Source organism: Anneissia japonica, unplaced genomic scaffold (assembly GCF_011630105.1).
Source record: "Anneissia japonica isolate Jap-2015-1 unplaced genomic scaffold, ASM1163010v1 scaffold4988_len2956909_cov206, whole genome shotgun sequence".
In the NCBI taxonomy this organism is placed as follows: domain Eukaryota; kingdom Metazoa; phylum Echinodermata; class Crinoidea; order Comatulida; family Comatulidae; genus Anneissia; species Anneissia japonica.
This window is the reverse complement of record NW_022696345.1, coordinates 2,631,002-2,649,881: the sequence shown is the minus strand read 5'-3', so window position 1 is coordinate 2,649,881 and position 18,880 is coordinate 2,631,002. Positions and strand designations below refer to the sequence as shown.

Below are 18,880 nucleotides of genomic sequence, written 5' to 3'. Positions count from 1 at the left end.
CTTTTAACCATAATTATAATTTTGAATCCAATTAAATTGTTCATCAAGTCACCACTGGTGCTCCTGTCGAGCAGGTGACTATGTTAATAGGAAAATGGGATGCAAACTAGCAAGGGATGAGCTAAATAGCTAAATACTATGTCTCGATATTTTTATGTTTGCCTTTCTGAATGTTTACCACCTATTTACAAATTAACAAGTCAACAACAGTTTTAATGAGAAATTGTTATATTCTATTTGTGCAATTACATAAAGACATATGGGTGACATGATTGTATTCAAAGTGGGGTCATTTAGGGCCAACAGAGGAGACTGGATGAAGATGAGAGTTTCTCTACATCATCAATCACATCAGTAAAAGGCAATTATCAACTGATTCCTTCATTATCAACTTTTAACTTTATTGGCAATCAACTAAAATATACAACATGGCAACAGGAGATTAAAATATAGTTTTCTCTAGTCAGGTTTAATCTTTACAAATACAAATAATGTTTAAAAGGAAACCATAGAATAATAATAATTATGAGTAAACGTCCCTAGGAATAAAATTGAAACAAATTGAAACGGTACTTGGTTTGTTCTACAGGAGTTTGTGCTTCCATTAGGTCATTTAATTCATTGAAAAAGCCTTTTTAATACAGAAAGCGCGCATGTAATTAGCCATAGTAGCCTAGGTCTAAACACAATTCTGGCTATATAAAATAGATTATAAGATGTAAAAATGTTAATCTAATTATATTATTGTAGCTATATAAAACTGATTATAAGAGGTAAAACTATTAATCTAATTATTATAGTGACTATTATGTCTACATTTAAATTAATGTCATTTATTAGTTAATATTATATACTGTATATTATTGTATTCTCACAGCATTTTTGTTTTCTAGTATTTTGCATTTCAATTTATGTTTTGATATGTTAGGTGTGAACCACCTCACACAAAATCAGTCTGCATTAAAAAAAAAAAATCTGCAAGCAATGTCAGTTACAGATGCAATGATCATAACTTTTGTTCTATGGGATCCAGTAAATTTATAATATTGTCTTACCTCAAGGAAGTAAGCAGTGAGTTTGATGGCTTGATTTACGCCCAACAAACAATAAATTCAATCATTTGAAATTTTGGAGTTATTTAAGAGGATGACCCTTACCCTCTAAGGCTAATCTTAGGCATAAATCCTTTTTGTTGAGTCATTAACAAATATTTGTTTATACTTTTTTTAAAGTAACAACTATCATGGGCCTAATGCTTCTTTGAATAAAAACTAAATAATTATAAAAATTAACAGCTATGTTAGCACAAGTGTACTAATTATACAACTTAATTTTGAAAAGTAATCAGAGGTTTAATTTGCACTTGCAGAGATGTGTAAGGTTTCTATTTTGTTTTTTTGATATTTGGAAAAGCAAATGCAGTATACCGTAAGGTAGTGGCAAAAGAGCATTTGGTTTCCTAAGCTAACCCTCTACTAGTGTCTAAAGATGTTCTGGGTTCTTTCTTAAATTGCACATGAGCGAATTATGTACACTAGGCCTACGGTTTATAGACCTTATCTAAGAAGACTTCTTCCACCACCAAAACCATACGTGAGCATGTCGCTTGAACCAGCACCAATATTATGGCTGTAGGTTTAAAGGCAATTGTGCAAAAAACTAATTGCAAAATGCTATTTTAACATTCCACTTATTTTGAACATTCTTGCTTTTCATGTTGAACTAGAGTGCAGTGCACAAAATTTAAATCAAAATCAGGAGACAGCTGAAGTCAATCCAAGTTAAGTTAACTATAGTTTCCACTCCATAAGAAACATGTAGTTTCAATTCATATTTTAAAAATAGAATACAAATTAAAAACTTTGAATTTACAGTACACTGACAGAATGAGATTTTAGGAACCAGGTCTCAGCATAGCTGCACCAGGGACCAACATACTAAAACCTGGCAAGAATTTCTGATCATGAAATTCCCTCCTTGTTCTTATGATGTACAATTGAACTTTGTTTTGTTCTGTTGATAAAAAATTGTCTATAAACTGTGTATTCGCTAAATCAATGTAGCAGTTTTACAAAACTATCTCTCGTGAGAGTTCACAGTCCACACCCCAAAAATGTTCTGTGGCCCATATTTTTTGGACCGTCTTGTTAAGCAACCAGATGCTAAACAGTATAATTATCTACCTGGCATATGGAATACCACCATAAGAGGGTAGAAGGATCATGGGGAGCTAACAAAGTTTACCGGGGGTTTACTGGGGGAGCCTTTGCGACAAAATAACAAGGTCAGCAATGGTTGAAATCTTGATGTTGAGCTTATAAACACTATTCAATTTTACAAAGTTTTACGAAATAAAAGGAAAATTGTTTTCAAACTATAGCAATGATGGATCAAATTAACAATATTTTTATGTCTTTGCTGACTCTGTTGAGCTTTCTCGGGTTATCGACGTAGCTTTGTATTGTTTATTAGCCATTTGGAGCCTATGTGTTACTATTCAGTGTCAGTTGTAGTGGTAATGAAGTAAACAAACTTATTATTACTCACCCTCTGCACTATATTGGATATTTCGGCTCCATACCCCCCACCCACAAATGTTTGTGAATTCTGTTCTGAGTACAGTAGCATGAAAAAGTAATCGAAGCATCAAAATCTCTCATTAGAATGGATCTACCATTAATTAGCAAATTATATATATTTATATAGTAGAATTAATAACTAAATTTTCCTTAATTAAATTGACAATTATTAATTTAATTCTCTCTTCTGTTTATATTATTATGTATATTGTATCATATCATATGATGTTTTTTTTAAATGTCTTCTCCCACTTTTGTTAAACTTCAAGTTAAATTTATGTTAACGAGAGATTGCAATAAAGTTCTTCGTATTTCGTACCAGCAATACAAAGCTTATACTGCTTCATCTTTAATTCGCTGCCTTAAACATACTAAAGATTCTGCGGTGGTAAATTGGCACTGCACTAGAAACAACCACTTACTTTTTTTCCAGAAGAATCTATGTACTATATTCCTTTAACATGCACATGACCCATATTGATAAATGACCTAAGTGTTTCATTCAAAAGACAGTGTGTAACTGTAACTTGCACTTCTGCCCTCCAGTTAAAACACAAGGAGACTAGTAGATACCTGTAGCACTGAACCTGGGACCAAAATCTGATAGGGCCTACCACAAGGTGATTGAGCTAGCCACTCTCTAAATGTAGTTTTGGCATCAAATCTTTCATAAATAGCATTTAAGAAACTCTGGAAATGAAGGTGACAACACCAATCAGAACCATGTCATTAGGAAAAAAAAAACAATAGTGGGAACCTTTGTCAATTCCAGGTAAAATAATGAGTAAAGGCTATTGAAGGAGTGGGGACAATGTTTAACAAAAGGCAGGTCATATTATTCACACTTGCTATTTCTAACAGTAGGAGGTCTACAAAATAATAATAATTTATTAGGAACTACACTTTTCAATCAGTGGCACACATCTCAATCGAAGGTGCATCCAAAACAATATGTACAGTAAAGTTCACAAAAAAGACTTATGCTAAGAAAAAGACAATTCAAATTTTCAAAAGGGACATTAAGAAAAAGTAAAACAAAAAAAAACAAAAAAAAAAAACTGTTCAGCCATATAAAATTAAAAGCAATCTTAGACTAAAAAAACTTAAAGCAAAATAAAGTGATGCAAACAATCACATGAACAATTATACAAACACCATATAAACGTACATGAAATACACATACAGTACATAAGTACATATATATCCATACACAACTGTGTATATCAGTGTGGGAAACATATCAACACAGACAGAATTATTTCAACACTTCTATTATCTTCTTTATTTAATTGACATATATATATATGTACAGCACAAGGTCTTGTATAATGCATTTAAAAATCATTTACGAATATTTTCATCATTATTTTTGTATTATACAGGGATCAATAACCACAGGGTAGCTATCAGTAGCCAAATACTATATCATAATACAATCCATGCTGTTCTTTTTGCACTTACTACTAGACATAAAAACACTCCCAAAAGTGATAACCATAAATACTAATTCTGTGTCATTGATGAATTTAGTACCAGGACAAATTTTGAATGGTTTACAGCTCCGTTTGGTCAGAAGAATGGAGTGGGGATAATATGATCTGGGAATGTCTGGATTGGTTGCAGACAGTCTACAATCTACCCAGTTGTACTAGTTTCCTTGTTTACTAGAAATTTACAAGTGCCACTCAAGGAATTTAACAATCAATTCCATTTTCTGTTGGTGTATAGGGAAATTTTATGAATTTTGAGCACTTGAATAGAAAAAATTATGGATTTCAACAGTTCATTGGTAATTGCTATGCCTATTTTATTGAAAACCGAAATGAACCAAAAATTAAATGAATGAATGATAGAATGAATACATAAAACAATAGACTGATAGTATTCAATAACTTTAAATGTTTAGTGATTAATAATTAAATTTTTTGTCCCGTGTGTTGGTAAGTAAACACAGATGAATTATACAGTAGTGTATATACTGCATGGTTCTCAATTAAGTAATTGTTTATCAACTGCCTCCCACAAGCTGTGAACTCACTTCTCTTTCTCATTACACACTCCCCAACTGCTGTCTCCACTCATGGTCCTAGCATCTACTGTTAAACTAGTTCCACCAATTAGTTACGTAGCATGAGGCATTTCCGTTCAACACTCTTGAATACAGATCTTCATTGAGATGGTTCTTGGAAATTAAAACCATTTGGAAGGCGATCCAGTTCATTTGGAAGGCAATCCTGTTTACAATCAGTTTGGTATCAATCCAAATCAGTGCTTGCCTGACCATGGCCTGACAAACCTCAATGTGGGTATGCCATGCAAGCCTGCTCAGCCACCATTTGACATGCTTAGCATACACAAGTAAAACGTTGGAATCGTAATTGCATTTCTTTTGGTTGAATAGTGACTTAAATTTCAAATGAAAGAAGGTTACATCATATGTCAATCTTACTTAATTAGCATAGTGTTCGACTTAAAGGAAGCAAACTAAACTGCTTTAATGAGATTAAAGTTAGCAGAGAATCCTGCTTTTTAAATCTGTTGAAATGGCTTTGTAAACAATACAACAAGTACAATACCTGTACAACAGTTTCACAGTGATGCCGTTACTTGCAATCTCAGGACTTGCACAATACAGCTTGGATTGCTCATAAGATAAGTTTTTAAAATACTCGATGAGAAAAACAGTACAATTTACAATAAAAACATTTATCTGCATGTATTTCTTATTTATTTAGTCACATCGGTCAAGGATTTTGTCAATATTAAATTTCAGCCTACTAAAACTTGAAGCCCCATTCCAGGAAAAATTTCAGTTGTTAACTAAAGTCTGACTTTTATATGTTATAAAGATTTATAAATACAATACAAAATTGCTAGTTTAGCTGAATTGACATGAAAAAATGTAAAATAAGACTGAAATTTGAATTTTTTTTTGTTGTGTTCCTATTTTGCTATAGGTCTGCGGAAAATTTAGTAGGCGCTGGAAAATTTAGCCTATCCAACGCTGCTAAGCTAGGCCCAGCCTTACCTCGATTTAGGTTCTGTTATCAGACATAAAAACGGACAACATGAAATTTTCTCCTAAATCTTATTAGACAGGGTGCACTTTATTGATTGTATAAAGATACACACGTAAAGCGAGAGCATTCCAGCAGATGTGCTCTACAACCTCTGAATTTCCCTAGTAACGAAGAAGTCGACGAGAAAATGGTAATCTCCTATGAGAATTAGTCTCTATTTCTCCTTTTTTTATCCTTTTGCGTATAACTAAAATTCATGTCAGTATTTTTCCATGGTTTGTAATTAGAGTAATACAAATGCATTTTTTCTAAAAAAAAAAAAGATCTTTTTTTTAGTGAAATTTTGCCGGGAATGGGGCTTTAAAAAGGTAAAAATTTCTGTCAAAAGACAAACATACACAAGACTTATGCCTTATGTCATATAGTAATTCTCATTTTTATGCTAGGGCGAGGACAATCCGGACAAACATACACCAGACTTATGCCTTATGTCATAAATTAATTCTCATTTTTATGCTAGGGCGAGGACAATCCGGACAAATATACACCAGACTGATGCCTTATGTCATAAAGTAATTCTCATTTTTATGCTAGGGTGAGGACAATCCGGACAGATATACACCAGACTTATGCCGTATATCCCCTACTGAGTGGGACTTCCTGGTTAAATGTTAATAAAGAAAGAGGATAAAGTAACTCTCATTATGATGCTAAGGAGCGGATTTGTTTTGGTTGATTTGACAGGATTTGAACCAAGTGCCCTGGAATTGGAAAGCAAATTTATCACTCAAACTATCAAATAAACCAATGAATCAATCAATTAGAGCAGTCATTTAATTAATCACTCAATGAATTAATCAATAAATCCAGTCAACTCAATTAATAAGTTTAAAAAATGATCTCATTTGTTGTATAAAAATCTACTTAATAAAAAAAAAAGAAAAAAAAAACTGGAGATAACACACAGTAGCTTTGTCATGCCACTGCAGTTCAATTGAGGTTAAAAATAGTTGTTTAATGCAAACCTGTTGTTTGACAACAAGCCATGCAAATCAAGAGTGGAATTGGCACTCGCTTAGCATGAGATGTGGGAACAGATACTTAACATGGCTGCTGCCACATCTCCACGACCATGCTGTTGTATTAAGACTAATTACATCTTAACTTGTAATAAGCACGGGGCAACTTCTTGCCATACGCTTCATCATACTCATCTGGTTGTTTAACTCCGGGTTAATCTCCTCAGTTTATTATATTCAATTACGGCATTCTTAGATCAACCCAGGATGACGGTATTAATTTCAGAATGGCAATTGCTTGAAAAGGCGCCCCCTACTGTTCTCTCATAACAACTGGCTTAGCCTTTACCGTGGTTGCACCTATGGGTAAACTGCTACAAATTGTAACAATTTATTATATGATTACATTATCACTTCGAAGGCCACCCCCGCATGTTGAGCCGCGGTCATGCCGCCTCTTGGCAAATAATCTAACGATATACCACTGAGCACGCTCACTCAATGCGCGTTGTTCAAAATTAGCTCGATTGACAACAACCGCCACCTCAAAGAATATTCTTCTTCATTATCACGTTTGCCGCATTCCAACATTTATCTGTGTAAATTTTCCTAACACGTTCCCACATGGGGCCTACATGAAAGGTTGCTACTTTTGTATTGTTTACAGAGGGAGGCAGGTGAAAAGGCAGAAGACGACAAATTGCTGGACTTTCCCACCTTAAAATGAACAGTGGGAGGTGGAACAATTGGCTAATCAGCCAAACTTTGTAAACAGTGAATTTTGTTGTGCAAAATAGGAAATGTATTTGCGTTGTGTTTTAAATTCCAGTGTTGAGAATATTCAACATACATTCCATTCAATTTGAATTTTGCCGTAACTATAACCAAGTAACTTAATTTAATATAACTTTATCAGTCTTAAAATAAGTGGGTCAATAGCAACAGGCATTCACCTTTTGAATCAATGAGAAAGAAAATGTACTTTTGTATGAAAATACATTTTCCCCTCTGATATGCTACAGATTACAAATTGTTCATTTACTAACCACAATAAGGAAAAATAAATAGTATTAAATAGTATTAAATAATAAAATAATACAATTTGCGCTGTACAATTCTACCTATTATCATTATTAATAGTAATTGTAATAAAACTAACATTGACAGCATAGAAATAATTATATTATATTAATTATAATAATAATCATAATAATAATAATAATATAAATAATCTGTACAAGGTATAGATGCTTGAGTATATCTGCTGCACATAGAGTACCACAGTCATGTGGCGCTCTCTGTTGTTAACAGACGTTGGACACAGTTCATTGTGCCTGAATGACTTTATAGGCTTTCTGAAATAGGCATTTTGAAATCTAATATTTTACCATCAAAATACTCATACTAAAAACACAAAAGCTCGCATTATATTAGTTATCAAACTCGCATTTAATCATCAATTAAAATTTACAAAGAAAAAGTGTGATACAACATCTTAATAATTACGTTAGAAATTGGGATCAATGGTTTGTCAGTGGAGAAAATGGCACCTGGTTGAACGCTTTTTGCAACGATTGCAACTGAGTAGTATCATGCGGTATCATTACGCAACACTGTAGTACTCTACAGTAGTGTGTCTATGCTAAAGTTCCTAAAACACTATTTATACTAGCGTTTATTTGCGATTGGTATTAAATGAACTTGAGTTATACTTTATTTTAGATTACCACGCCTGAGCCTATGTATGTATGCATACATACGCACAGTGTGAATGAAGCGTTACTTGTATCCTTGGCCAACAGACTCTATCTACATTTTTGTCTTTCCCCCACCCCCAGGAGTCTAAATGTATACCTGGTATCATGTGAATGATTGAGAATAAAATTGTTCCATTCTAAATATGTGACTAAGAATACACCCCAGGGGGTCAAGGAGCTTGCACATTTTGCAAGATTAATTGTGTCTGCATCCAAATACCAGGGCAAGACAACCCCCCTGCCCCCGGAAGCTGTAATTTTAGGTTATACCTGTCCTGTAAATTAACTTTATGAGTCTAGCGACAACTTTTCCATTTTCTTCAATTACATCATTTATATTAATTAATTGAAACTGAAATAGACTACTTAAGTAAATTTGAATAACATTCTGAATTCTTATTCTTTTATTGTCAAAAAAATTAATAATAATAGGTTTGTTGATTTCAATTGCACACAACATTCTCATGGTTGAAAACTACTGCTACTTTATTGATTATGCATCTATATTTTTATAATTTAATTTTTTATTTAACTCATGTATTTAAACCTTTTTTATACTCCTATCATGTTTGGTTACATTACCACATATTATGAAAGTGCTATGTATTAGCCACAGATACCTTTGTTAAGTAATCTTCAAAGATTAGATGTAGACTCTACAAATTATTATTATGAATTTTATAAAAACAAAAAAGCAATTGGATACTGTAAACTGACAAAAAAAATTCAGGGACAGTCTGCAAAATTTCATACTTTAGACAACTGATTCTCAAACAGGTCTGTTCACTAATTAGCAATGACCACATGAGGGCAGTCTTCATATATGCTTCAAAAATACAATAATTTTCTTTAATGACAATGTACTATAAAATATTACACGCAAAAAAATTTGTTATTTCAGAATCATTTTTGATGGAAATCAACCAAAACCTGGAGAAATTTAAGGTGAGGGGTACTAGTAAACAATCACTGGTGATGAACTTAATTAATAAAGATCTTTTAAACTTCTAAGACACTTACAATAGGAGCCATCACTATTTCAAAACTTCTTATTAATTGAGAATTTTTTTATTAGGCTCAGTTGAAATAAATCTGAGTAATTTGTGTTATTAAGCCATCCTGGTATTCAATTGCTGTACTAAGGATCTTCTTAAACTTGCCTTGACCTCATTTTTTCCTAAGCGTACACTCGCGACAAAAGCTTGAAATCTTCAAATGCAGTCAAGATCAGTTTTTAAAATCCATCAGTATTTTTTCCACTCAGAGAAAAAAAATCATCTTTGATAATCACTGTGTAGTTTGGTGAACGTACAAACAAGAAATATTATGTAAATGATCAACAAATATCCCATCATTCCTTGCTTTATTTATTTTTGATATGCAACGACAAAGGGGTTTTTTCAATTGGTTGACTTCTTGTATATGGCCTATGTTGATTCTTCTAGCTTGTTTCATTTCCCCCCTCCGATCTTCTTTTTAGCATATGTATATGTATATATATATATATCTACCTTCAGTTTTGTGATTTTTTTATGAATTTGATTTACGATTATCATAATTGTTTGTTCCTAAGTTCAAATAAATAAAATGAAGGTGTGATACGTTTTTGTTTTCTGTCTTCTGTACATTAAAGATGTGTTCCTTGAAAGACATAAAATCATAAAAAATGATTTTGAAATTAACTTGCTCATTTTGCAGTAACATATAAATTATTAACTTGAGCATAAAAGTTATTTAATAAAAAAAAATGTGTACCCTGATTTTCAAACTAGATAATTATAACAAAGATAATAAATACTTCCAGTATAGTGACTTGAAGTGTTTCTATCATTTTTTGCTGTACGATAATGAGTAAACATTTTTTTAAATACATTCTACGTTCAAGTTGATAATTTATTTTTGGGTATTTTGCAAGAGACAATACATCTTTAATGTAATTTTCATCAAGCTGAGCGACTGGCCAAGGTGTAATTTTCGTGCTTCTTGTGCTGAAAACCTTGGATCATATCTCTCTTGCATTGGAGTTGGTTGCTCTGCTTTTTGAATAACCCTCGCATGAGAGTTAGGTAAGGAAGATGACAACATTTCTAATTCCACAGCCAAAATTTCTAATTCTACAGCCAAAATTTCTAATTCTAAATTTCAAATTCGGAATAGCGACAAAATTGAATTTAAAAAACTGAAGCTAATTTTATCTGTCATTTTAAAGATACATTTATTCTTGGAATTTTATATTTTTGGAATATTATAAACAGGTACATAAATAGTTGAGACTTACTCAGTTCTTCCGCAAGTTCTACTCGTCTTCCATAGAGTAAATGCTTTTTTTTGTTTTCATCTTCCATAAAATCATCTAATACTTCTTTAACTTCTTTTTCTAAACGTCGTACTGAACAAAGAAAATGACCATTATTTTACTAAATTTATGTTCACATTATCAACACTTAAATCTAGTTTGTTCATTGAAAATGATGTTTATGCATGGAAAATGAAAAGTATCCATATGGAAAACGGTAGAGATAAAAAGAGTATCCACATATAAAATGGAAAGTGTGTCCATACAAAAAAAGGAAACACTGTTTACAATATAAAGTACAAACCTTCTGTGTTAACAATTTGTTGTCGTAGGGCATTGCTTGTGAGTTGTAACATGCGTTGAATTCTCCAAAATAACACAATATCATGGCACTTAGGCTGAAAAACCAGAATATAATTATAAAGAAATAAGAAAAAAAACAAAAAAATTCTCACAAATCAATCAACCAATAATTCACCAATATTTTAAGATTTATCTAATATTAATTACTTACTCCTGTATCATTAAAACCCCTTTGATAATGGTAGAATCCCTTGCGGCATTCTTGAGCAAGTGCTAATGATCTTTGAAGAAAGTGTTTTCTATATATTGGCTGCCATGTATCTTGAACCTAAAAAAATTGAAAGCAATTTTGATTTCCAGTACAAAGTTATTATTCACAATTACACAATTTAGACATTGAACAAGACACATTTGCTTATTATGGATATAACACCAAGGATAACGCAAGAAAGTCTGAACAAGACTTATTTCCAGCGGGGTCCTTCTGGTGGTGATTGGGCAGTACACCAGGAAACATTCTCCAACACTTTTCCGAAGAGTATACTGCGTTTCTTATTGTGCACATGGGCCACAATACACACGGGACCAAAGGCTTAAACGTCTCATAAGAAACTACTACAACTAATTTATCCGACCGAGCTAAGCCGCTCTCGAATCAATAAATCAATGACCCAAAGTTATCCTGATTTGTTTTGTTGATTTTTTTCTAGTCACACTAAATTCTATAATACAATCTATCTGTTAAAAGGTTAACCAATGAATTAGCAAACAATCCATAACTTAAAAAAGTAATTTGTTACATCAATTATCAACAAATATTAATAATAATAATTTGTTTTTTTCGTTCTACCAATAAATCAATAAAAAATAATTTAAATTTATTAGTAAATCTTTCAAACAATCAGTTAACCGGTACATACAGCTTATAGTTACTCACAAATTTATCATCAACTTCAACATTTCTCATGAAAAGGTTACGTCGGACAGTTGTCACTTCATCTGGCATCAAACTGTTCTTGTGCTTCTAAAAAAAGAAATGCATTCAAACATTAGACAAACACAAGAAAAGAAATTCAACTGGTGAGGCAATGAAATCACCAATATAATAATAATCATTCTTCATAATCATCATGAAAAAGAAACACAAGCTCAATCAATGTTTAAAAAAATGCTGTTGAGATTTTCTACTTTTATGATGATGAAGCCTTACACTGTTTAGATCATAACGGAGTGTCAATCAAACTTAACAACTGACCAATCAAAACAGGGCCAGGAATACATTCATGTCATAAAAACATGTGTTGTGCATATATTTATACCCTGTCGCTTAGCAACGTTACCTTAGCAACAATATCCAAAGGGCGGGGCTTAGCAGAAAATATCATTATTCATAAGGTTATTGTTATTATTATAACATTCACATGATTATTACTATATTTATTCTTCATACATATACTTTATTATTTTTATTGATATCTTTTTATACCTCATCTGATTGGAGAATCTTCTCAAGCTCTTCTTTTGTTTTACCACGATCAATCTGCAAATTTAACAAAAAATCACTTATTGACATCACATGATGAAATCACCTTGATACTACAAGTGGTGAGCACCTTGATACAGGTGGTGATTACCTTGTTACATATGGTGATTACCTTGATACAGGTGGTGAGCACATTGATACAGGTGATGAGCACCTTGATACAGGTGACGATCACCTTGATACATGTGATGGGCACCTTGAAACAGGTGGTGAGCACACTGAAACAGGTGGTGAGCACATTGAAACAGGTGGTGGTACTTTGATAGGAGTGGTAAGCACCTTGATACAGGTAGGAAGCACATTGACACAGGTGATGAGCACCTTAAAAAAGGTGGTGGGCACATTGCAACAGGTGATGTTACCTTGATACAGGTGGTAAGCCCTTGACAAAGGTGGGAAGCACATTGAAAACGAGTGGTGAGCATCTTGATACAGGTGGCAAGCACACTGACACAGGTTGTGCTCATAGTATGATGCACAATGACATGCTTGCTTACCTGTTCTTGTGATTGTGATTTCCAGTACAGCCATTTTTCAGTGGTTCCTGGACCAGTCAGCTCACTAATTTTCTTATCAACTGTAACAACAAAATATAAAAAAATATTTTAAAATGGCTTTTTCAAGCAAAAACAAGTGAACTTGCCAATTTCAAGTATGTAGTGCTTAGTTCTATATCTCACTTTGAGGCTTAAAGTGGATAAAAGGTGACTTAACCAACAAACTGAGGATTAGAAAATAATCACCTTAACCTAAAAGCTAGAAACACAAAAATTTACGCAAAATGTGGATGTTTACCTGGAGTTCACAAACAATTGTATCTGAAAGTTGTATGAAATAATGACAATCATAACTAACATTGTATTCATGGCATGCATATTAACTAACAATATATAGAAACTTGTTAGTTATCAGCAGCAAAGATACAATTGTTAATTGTCATCAGAAATGATACAATCCATTTGAAGTAGTGTCATCATTTGAAAGACAATAAATAATTTTTTATACCTTCCTTCATCTTTTCTTGTAATATTCCCTCCATAAATTGGACTGCAGCATCCCATTGTTGCTTGTCATGCACTGAACGATCCTCCAACGTGTTGAACTGAATGACTCGCTACCAATATAGTAAAATTTATTAATATTACCAAGGGCATAATAGATAATATGAAATTACAATTAAATGACATTGGTTACAATTCATTATGATATCAACATATAATTAAAGTATATAAAATATAATACAAGTTGATCAAATAAATTGATCAAAATAATAATTATTAAATAAATTGTTGGTACTAACTAAATTTTCTGAATTACTAGGCAACCAGTTATGTCGACTTAGACTCTCTTTTTGTACACAGCTGATGACGTCATCGTAAATTGCATCATGATCCTTGTTCTTCTTGTCTTGGTCAATGAGGGCGCCAAACTCATCTTGAAGTGTTTGCAGACCAACCTAAGAGACACATTGTGTTTATATGTTTGAAAAGCAATTAGAGTATATGTGATTTACACAAATGGTTTGTAGCTACAATATAGGTGAAAGATTGATATTAAGGCTCTGTAGCAAGATTTCATTATGAGGTTTGGGAAGTGAAAAATATGATTATACATAATAAAAAAAATAAAAAAATAAAAAAAAATAATTAAAATATACAATATAAGGAGTCATATGAACATGACATATAAAAAAGTGATTCCTCCAAATAAGTAATTTCTATCAATTAATTTGTTTTGTTTTGTTTTTTGTTTGATTTATTTTGTTTTGTTTTTGATTTTTTTCCCATTTTTTTTGGGGGGGGGGGAGGTGGGGTTAAATATTTGTCTTTGCTGTTTTTCTATCTAAAGCTTTTTATCGTTATGCATTCTCTGTTTTAATGTAAGGACCTGAAAAGAAGTAAGGTTTCATTTTTACTTTTTTTCTGTATCTTGTACTTGTGTTCTCTGTTCATCTGTACTGTATTTATGTATTTTAATACAGGTTAAAATCAATCAATCAATAGTAGAAAGCATCTTAGCTCAGTATGTTGATCCTGCGTGCATTATGGCCCATGTGAACACAGTACATTCTTCGGAAAAGAGTAGGGGATTTTCTCCTGGTGTAATGCCCATCCACCACCAGAAGAAATAAGTCTTCTTCAGATTTTTTAATGGGTTAAAATCCTTGGTGTTTACACCGAATAAATAAATCCATCCATTCTTAATGAAATATCTAACAACCAGCTGTCACTCACCTCAACACTCAACTTTGATAGCTGTTGCTCTGCCCAATTTCTAAGCTCAATATCTACACGTGTGTTGAATGCTCTAGAATCGAAAGTTTTGACAAATATTTTTGTATTAATGATGGTGAAAAGATATGAACAGAATATTTTTTAAATATTCATAGATCGAGTATCTAGGTTAAGAGTCATGTGTGGAACAGTGTTTTAGTTTCAATTCTTGTGTATGGCTCTTAATGTATAAATTCACCTAACTCTGTATCTTTGGATAAAATGCAAAGTAAGTTATTCAAGACAGCATTGGGTATCCCTAAATATTGTAGATCAACACCATTGCATTGTTGCATGCTCTAAATCTACCTAAAATCAAAGATATTATTTTGTCTAATCAAATTGATCTCTTGTCACAACTGCTTGTTAATGATTCCAACTCTGGGGTATTTTATTGCCATCTTCTTAATTGCGAAGCAAAGAATAATATGTCGTGTAGAAGTACTCTCATTGAGTGAATCAAGGGTAATATCGATAGAAATGTATTCTTTGTTTCTGTTATATTTAATAATGTATACAAGAAACGTTTAAATTTGATATAAAAAGCCACAATTGCGTAAACCATGGAATCTGTGAGTGTAAATAATTGCTTATACAATAACAATATTCATACAATCATTAATTTAACAAGAGCATTTTAAATTTCTGCACTATTTGTTTTTGTATAATGGATGTTTGTTCCTTTGGATTTTTTTTTTTTTCTCTCACATCCAACAGCAAGTAAACTTGCCACTTACAGGATGAGAATGATGCTTTATAAACTAAGTTTCTTTATCGTGAGAAAAAGTCCTGCAGTGACAAGAATTGAACCAAAGACCTTGGGATCAGAAGGCAAGCATCTTAATAACTACTGAGCTATTCAACTTCACTCATCTACTATTGGCGAAAATATTACTAGTACTGTGTTACAATACTTTCCTGTATTATATCCGCCATATTGACTTTATGTAATACATACCCTGCATCCTCTGAATGAGCTGCAGGCAAGTAAATGTTCTTAAATACGTGAGCAGACACTTGTTTCCATAGTAACTTTGAAATTGCATCTTCCCTACAAGACAAAAAGAAGTCTAAATGTTGATACAATTATTTAAATAAAAATAGATGATATAAATTGAAGTTAAATATTCATTGTCATTTTGAAATCAAACTAGAAGCATAAAAAAAAAAAGTTGGGTTTGTAGTCTTTCATTAATAATAAATAGTAAAAGGATTTGTTCCTTATGTAAGCAATACTGCAATGATTTAAATTTAAATTTGTTTTTTACTTCATTCAAAATTAAAAATTTATTTTCTGTCAAAGATCCCATCCCTGTTGGTCTCCGCTTGCGAGTTGTTTATAAATTTGTGTGTGCAGGCTGTAATGCTTGATATGTCGGTGAAGCAAGCCATCACTTTAAAACTCGCGTGCGGGAACAACTAACAGTGGATGGGAACTCCTGCTTTTTAAAACACCTGAACTCCTCCTATCACTGCAAACAACTAGCCACTGAAAATTGTTTTACCATACTAGACTCTGCCCTCACAACACAGCTTTTGAAAATCAAGAAAGTGCTACATATTCAATGGGAACAATATTTACTTAACAAACAACTATATCATGTAAATTTAACATTGTCTTTTTAAATTGGTTTCATTCCTTATTATTCATTTGCTATTTTGTCAATCTTTATTCATGAATGTTTTAATTGTTGTTACAGTTGAACTCCTGTCATGCTTATTGTTAATTGTTATTCCTATGTATATGCATATGTATATATACATTGCAGAGGTGAACATTTTTCACTGATGATTGGCCGTGAAGGCCAATGCATTAAATATAGGCACTAGCCTATAATGAAGTTTACAACTGTTGTGTTCTTTATAATAATAATAATAATAATAATAATAATAATAATAATAATAATAATAATGGTCAACTTATAAAGCACATATAAAAGTAACATTATTAGAGCATACATCCTAACACTCTACACAAATGAACTCCTTGAATGACCTGAAATTAGCCTTACCAAAGTTTTGGTGTTATTTCTCCTAATGCCATGGTAACATCTAGCAATTCACCCCGAGCTTTATCAAACAATTCATCCTATTGAAATCAAACACAGAAAAACCTTATGAAAACACGTTGAAATCCACTTGTGTATGAATCCACCATTGTTAGGCTTATTAACTAATCATAACCCCTTCCATTATTTCAAATATATTGTCATTAATTTTCAAGTGTAAACTCACCCTATCAAGTTCCCTTAGCCTGGGAAAGTTGTTTTTCCATTCAGTTTCTAAATTAAAACGGCTTGCTAAAATAAACAAATCAAACATATTAAGATTCCTTCACAAATCTAGTATTACAAACTTTCTTAAATGTCCTTAATAAATTTTTAAGGCACACATGCATGCAGGATCAGATACTAAAACACGTCTTTGAAGTAAGTGTCTATAGTAACACAAGGAAAACAGCTTATAATATTTGATCCTAGTACCTGGGATTAGACAAATTGCACATACATTAGCTAATACCAGTTAGCCAACTCAATCTTCTGTATATAAATAACAAAAATTAAAGTTAAAGCAAAAAAAGCATATTAGAGTACCTTTGTAGGTATCGGCTTGCTGTTCTATTGAGCCACGTACCATCTTCCAGAAGATGTCAGAAACTGCAAAGCTAAGATTCTGTGTGGTCAGCTGACTTGGTTTTAGGCTACCGGACCTAAAGATATGTGATTGGTTAATTTTAGACCTACAAAACTTTTGATTGGTTAATTTCATAATTAGAAAGAGTGCATATTATAGCATTATAAGACTGTCAATGTCTTCTCATTCCTGAAGATGGAACAATAAAAGTTGAAACGTTGAGTCATGGCCTCCCTCTCAACATTTGGAGTAATGTTCATTCTACGTTATTTAAAGACAATCAGTGCAGTTGATTTTTAGAAAGAGCGAGACTGATAAATATTATTGCCAGAAGGTGTGAAATAGTTAACATTTATCAGACAGTGCTTAATTGGTAAATTTTCTGATAGAAAATCACATAAGTCTATAATTATAAACTTTCCCTGGAACATGACTTCCCCACAACCCCTGTTCATTCATTTGCTGCAGCAAAGTTTTTAAAATAATCAACTACTTACCTAAATAGTTCTGAACCACGGAAGAACTCCTGTTCATATTTTTTAATCTCTTCTATACTTTCGTTTGTATTACCTTCACAAAATTCAAAATAAAACCACCTTAAGTTATAATAATAACAATACCAAAAAAAATGATATAATTGTATGAATAAACGTAGGTTTCAGACACAGAATAGAAAAAAAAAAGAATTTACAAAAAAAAAAAAAAAAAAAAAAAAAAACAAATATAAAAAGTTTATAAAATAAATTGTTAGTAAGAAAATGAAAGGAGTGAAATTTGATTGTAAAAATCATGCTGTTATGAAATGATAATCTTAAAGAAACATAAAAGAGGTCTAATATATATTGTTTTCTTTTTATTTTGAATATGGATTTGCTGATCAGATTTGTTATTTTGAAAATCATTAGTGTTATGTATTTTATTATTGAATAAATGTGGCTTTGGCAGAAAAGAGAAAAAAAAACAACACCAATAACATTAATGCTAATGAATGTACTTTTAATGTTACATTTATCCAAACATATCTATTTTGAGGCGCAACACACCATATGAAATAGTACCAGAAGAATTACATGAGATAAAATATAATAATAATACTACTAGAAACAATAAAATATTATAAGCAACTTGAAATTTGCAAATTTTCAGTTCTGGTTTTAATACTAGATGAAATAGGTATGTTGTACAGTAAGTACTTATACAGTAAATTGAGATGTAAATGAATGTACTGTATAAGAGGTAAAGTAAAAGCTTTATGCTACTCGAAACAGGGGATAAACACCAGCAAATATGAGCTTGATGGCTCACAAGGATTTACTATAACAGCAATGTACTGTATAAGAGAGGCCCATAATTATACCAGATGGAATAAGTACTTCTCTAATGCAGTAAATTGCAATGCAACTGCTGTGGGCTGTATGAGAGAGGTACATACCACATGGATTAAGCACTTCTGTCA

At 32.0% G+C, this 18,880-nt stretch overlaps 1 protein-coding gene across 1 annotated transcript in view; it reads right to left on the bottom strand.

Annotated features, from left to right (window-relative positions):
- The window catches only part of LOC117101911 (dynamin-like 120 kDa protein, mitochondrial), a 49,728-nt gene that overhangs the window by 23,284 nt on the left and 7,564 nt on the right, over positions 1 to 18,880 (bottom strand). Inside the window, exons 10-23 of the mRNA XM_033242026.1 lie at positions 17,922 to 18,020; positions 17,385 to 17,500; positions 17,026 to 17,090; positions 16,803 to 16,879; positions 15,749 to 15,841; positions 14,752 to 14,824; positions 13,818 to 13,973; positions 13,523 to 13,631; positions 13,015 to 13,094; positions 12,461 to 12,514; positions 11,912 to 11,998; positions 11,186 to 11,302; positions 10,976 to 11,069; positions 10,654 to 10,764 (exon numbers count right to left, since the gene is read on the bottom strand). Of these exons, the coding sequence (XP_033097917.1) occupies positions 10,654 to 10,764; positions 10,976 to 11,069; positions 11,186 to 11,302; positions 11,912 to 11,998; positions 12,461 to 12,514; positions 13,015 to 13,094; positions 13,523 to 13,631; positions 13,818 to 13,973; positions 14,752 to 14,824; positions 15,749 to 15,841; positions 16,803 to 16,879; positions 17,026 to 17,090; positions 17,385 to 17,500; positions 17,922 to 18,020 (1,331 nt within the window). The remainder of the gene's footprint in view (positions 1 to 10,653; positions 10,765 to 10,975; positions 11,070 to 11,185; positions 11,303 to 11,911; positions 11,999 to 12,460; positions 12,515 to 13,014; positions 13,095 to 13,522; positions 13,632 to 13,817; positions 13,974 to 14,751; positions 14,825 to 15,748; positions 15,842 to 16,802; positions 16,880 to 17,025; positions 17,091 to 17,384; positions 17,501 to 17,921; positions 18,021 to 18,880) is intronic.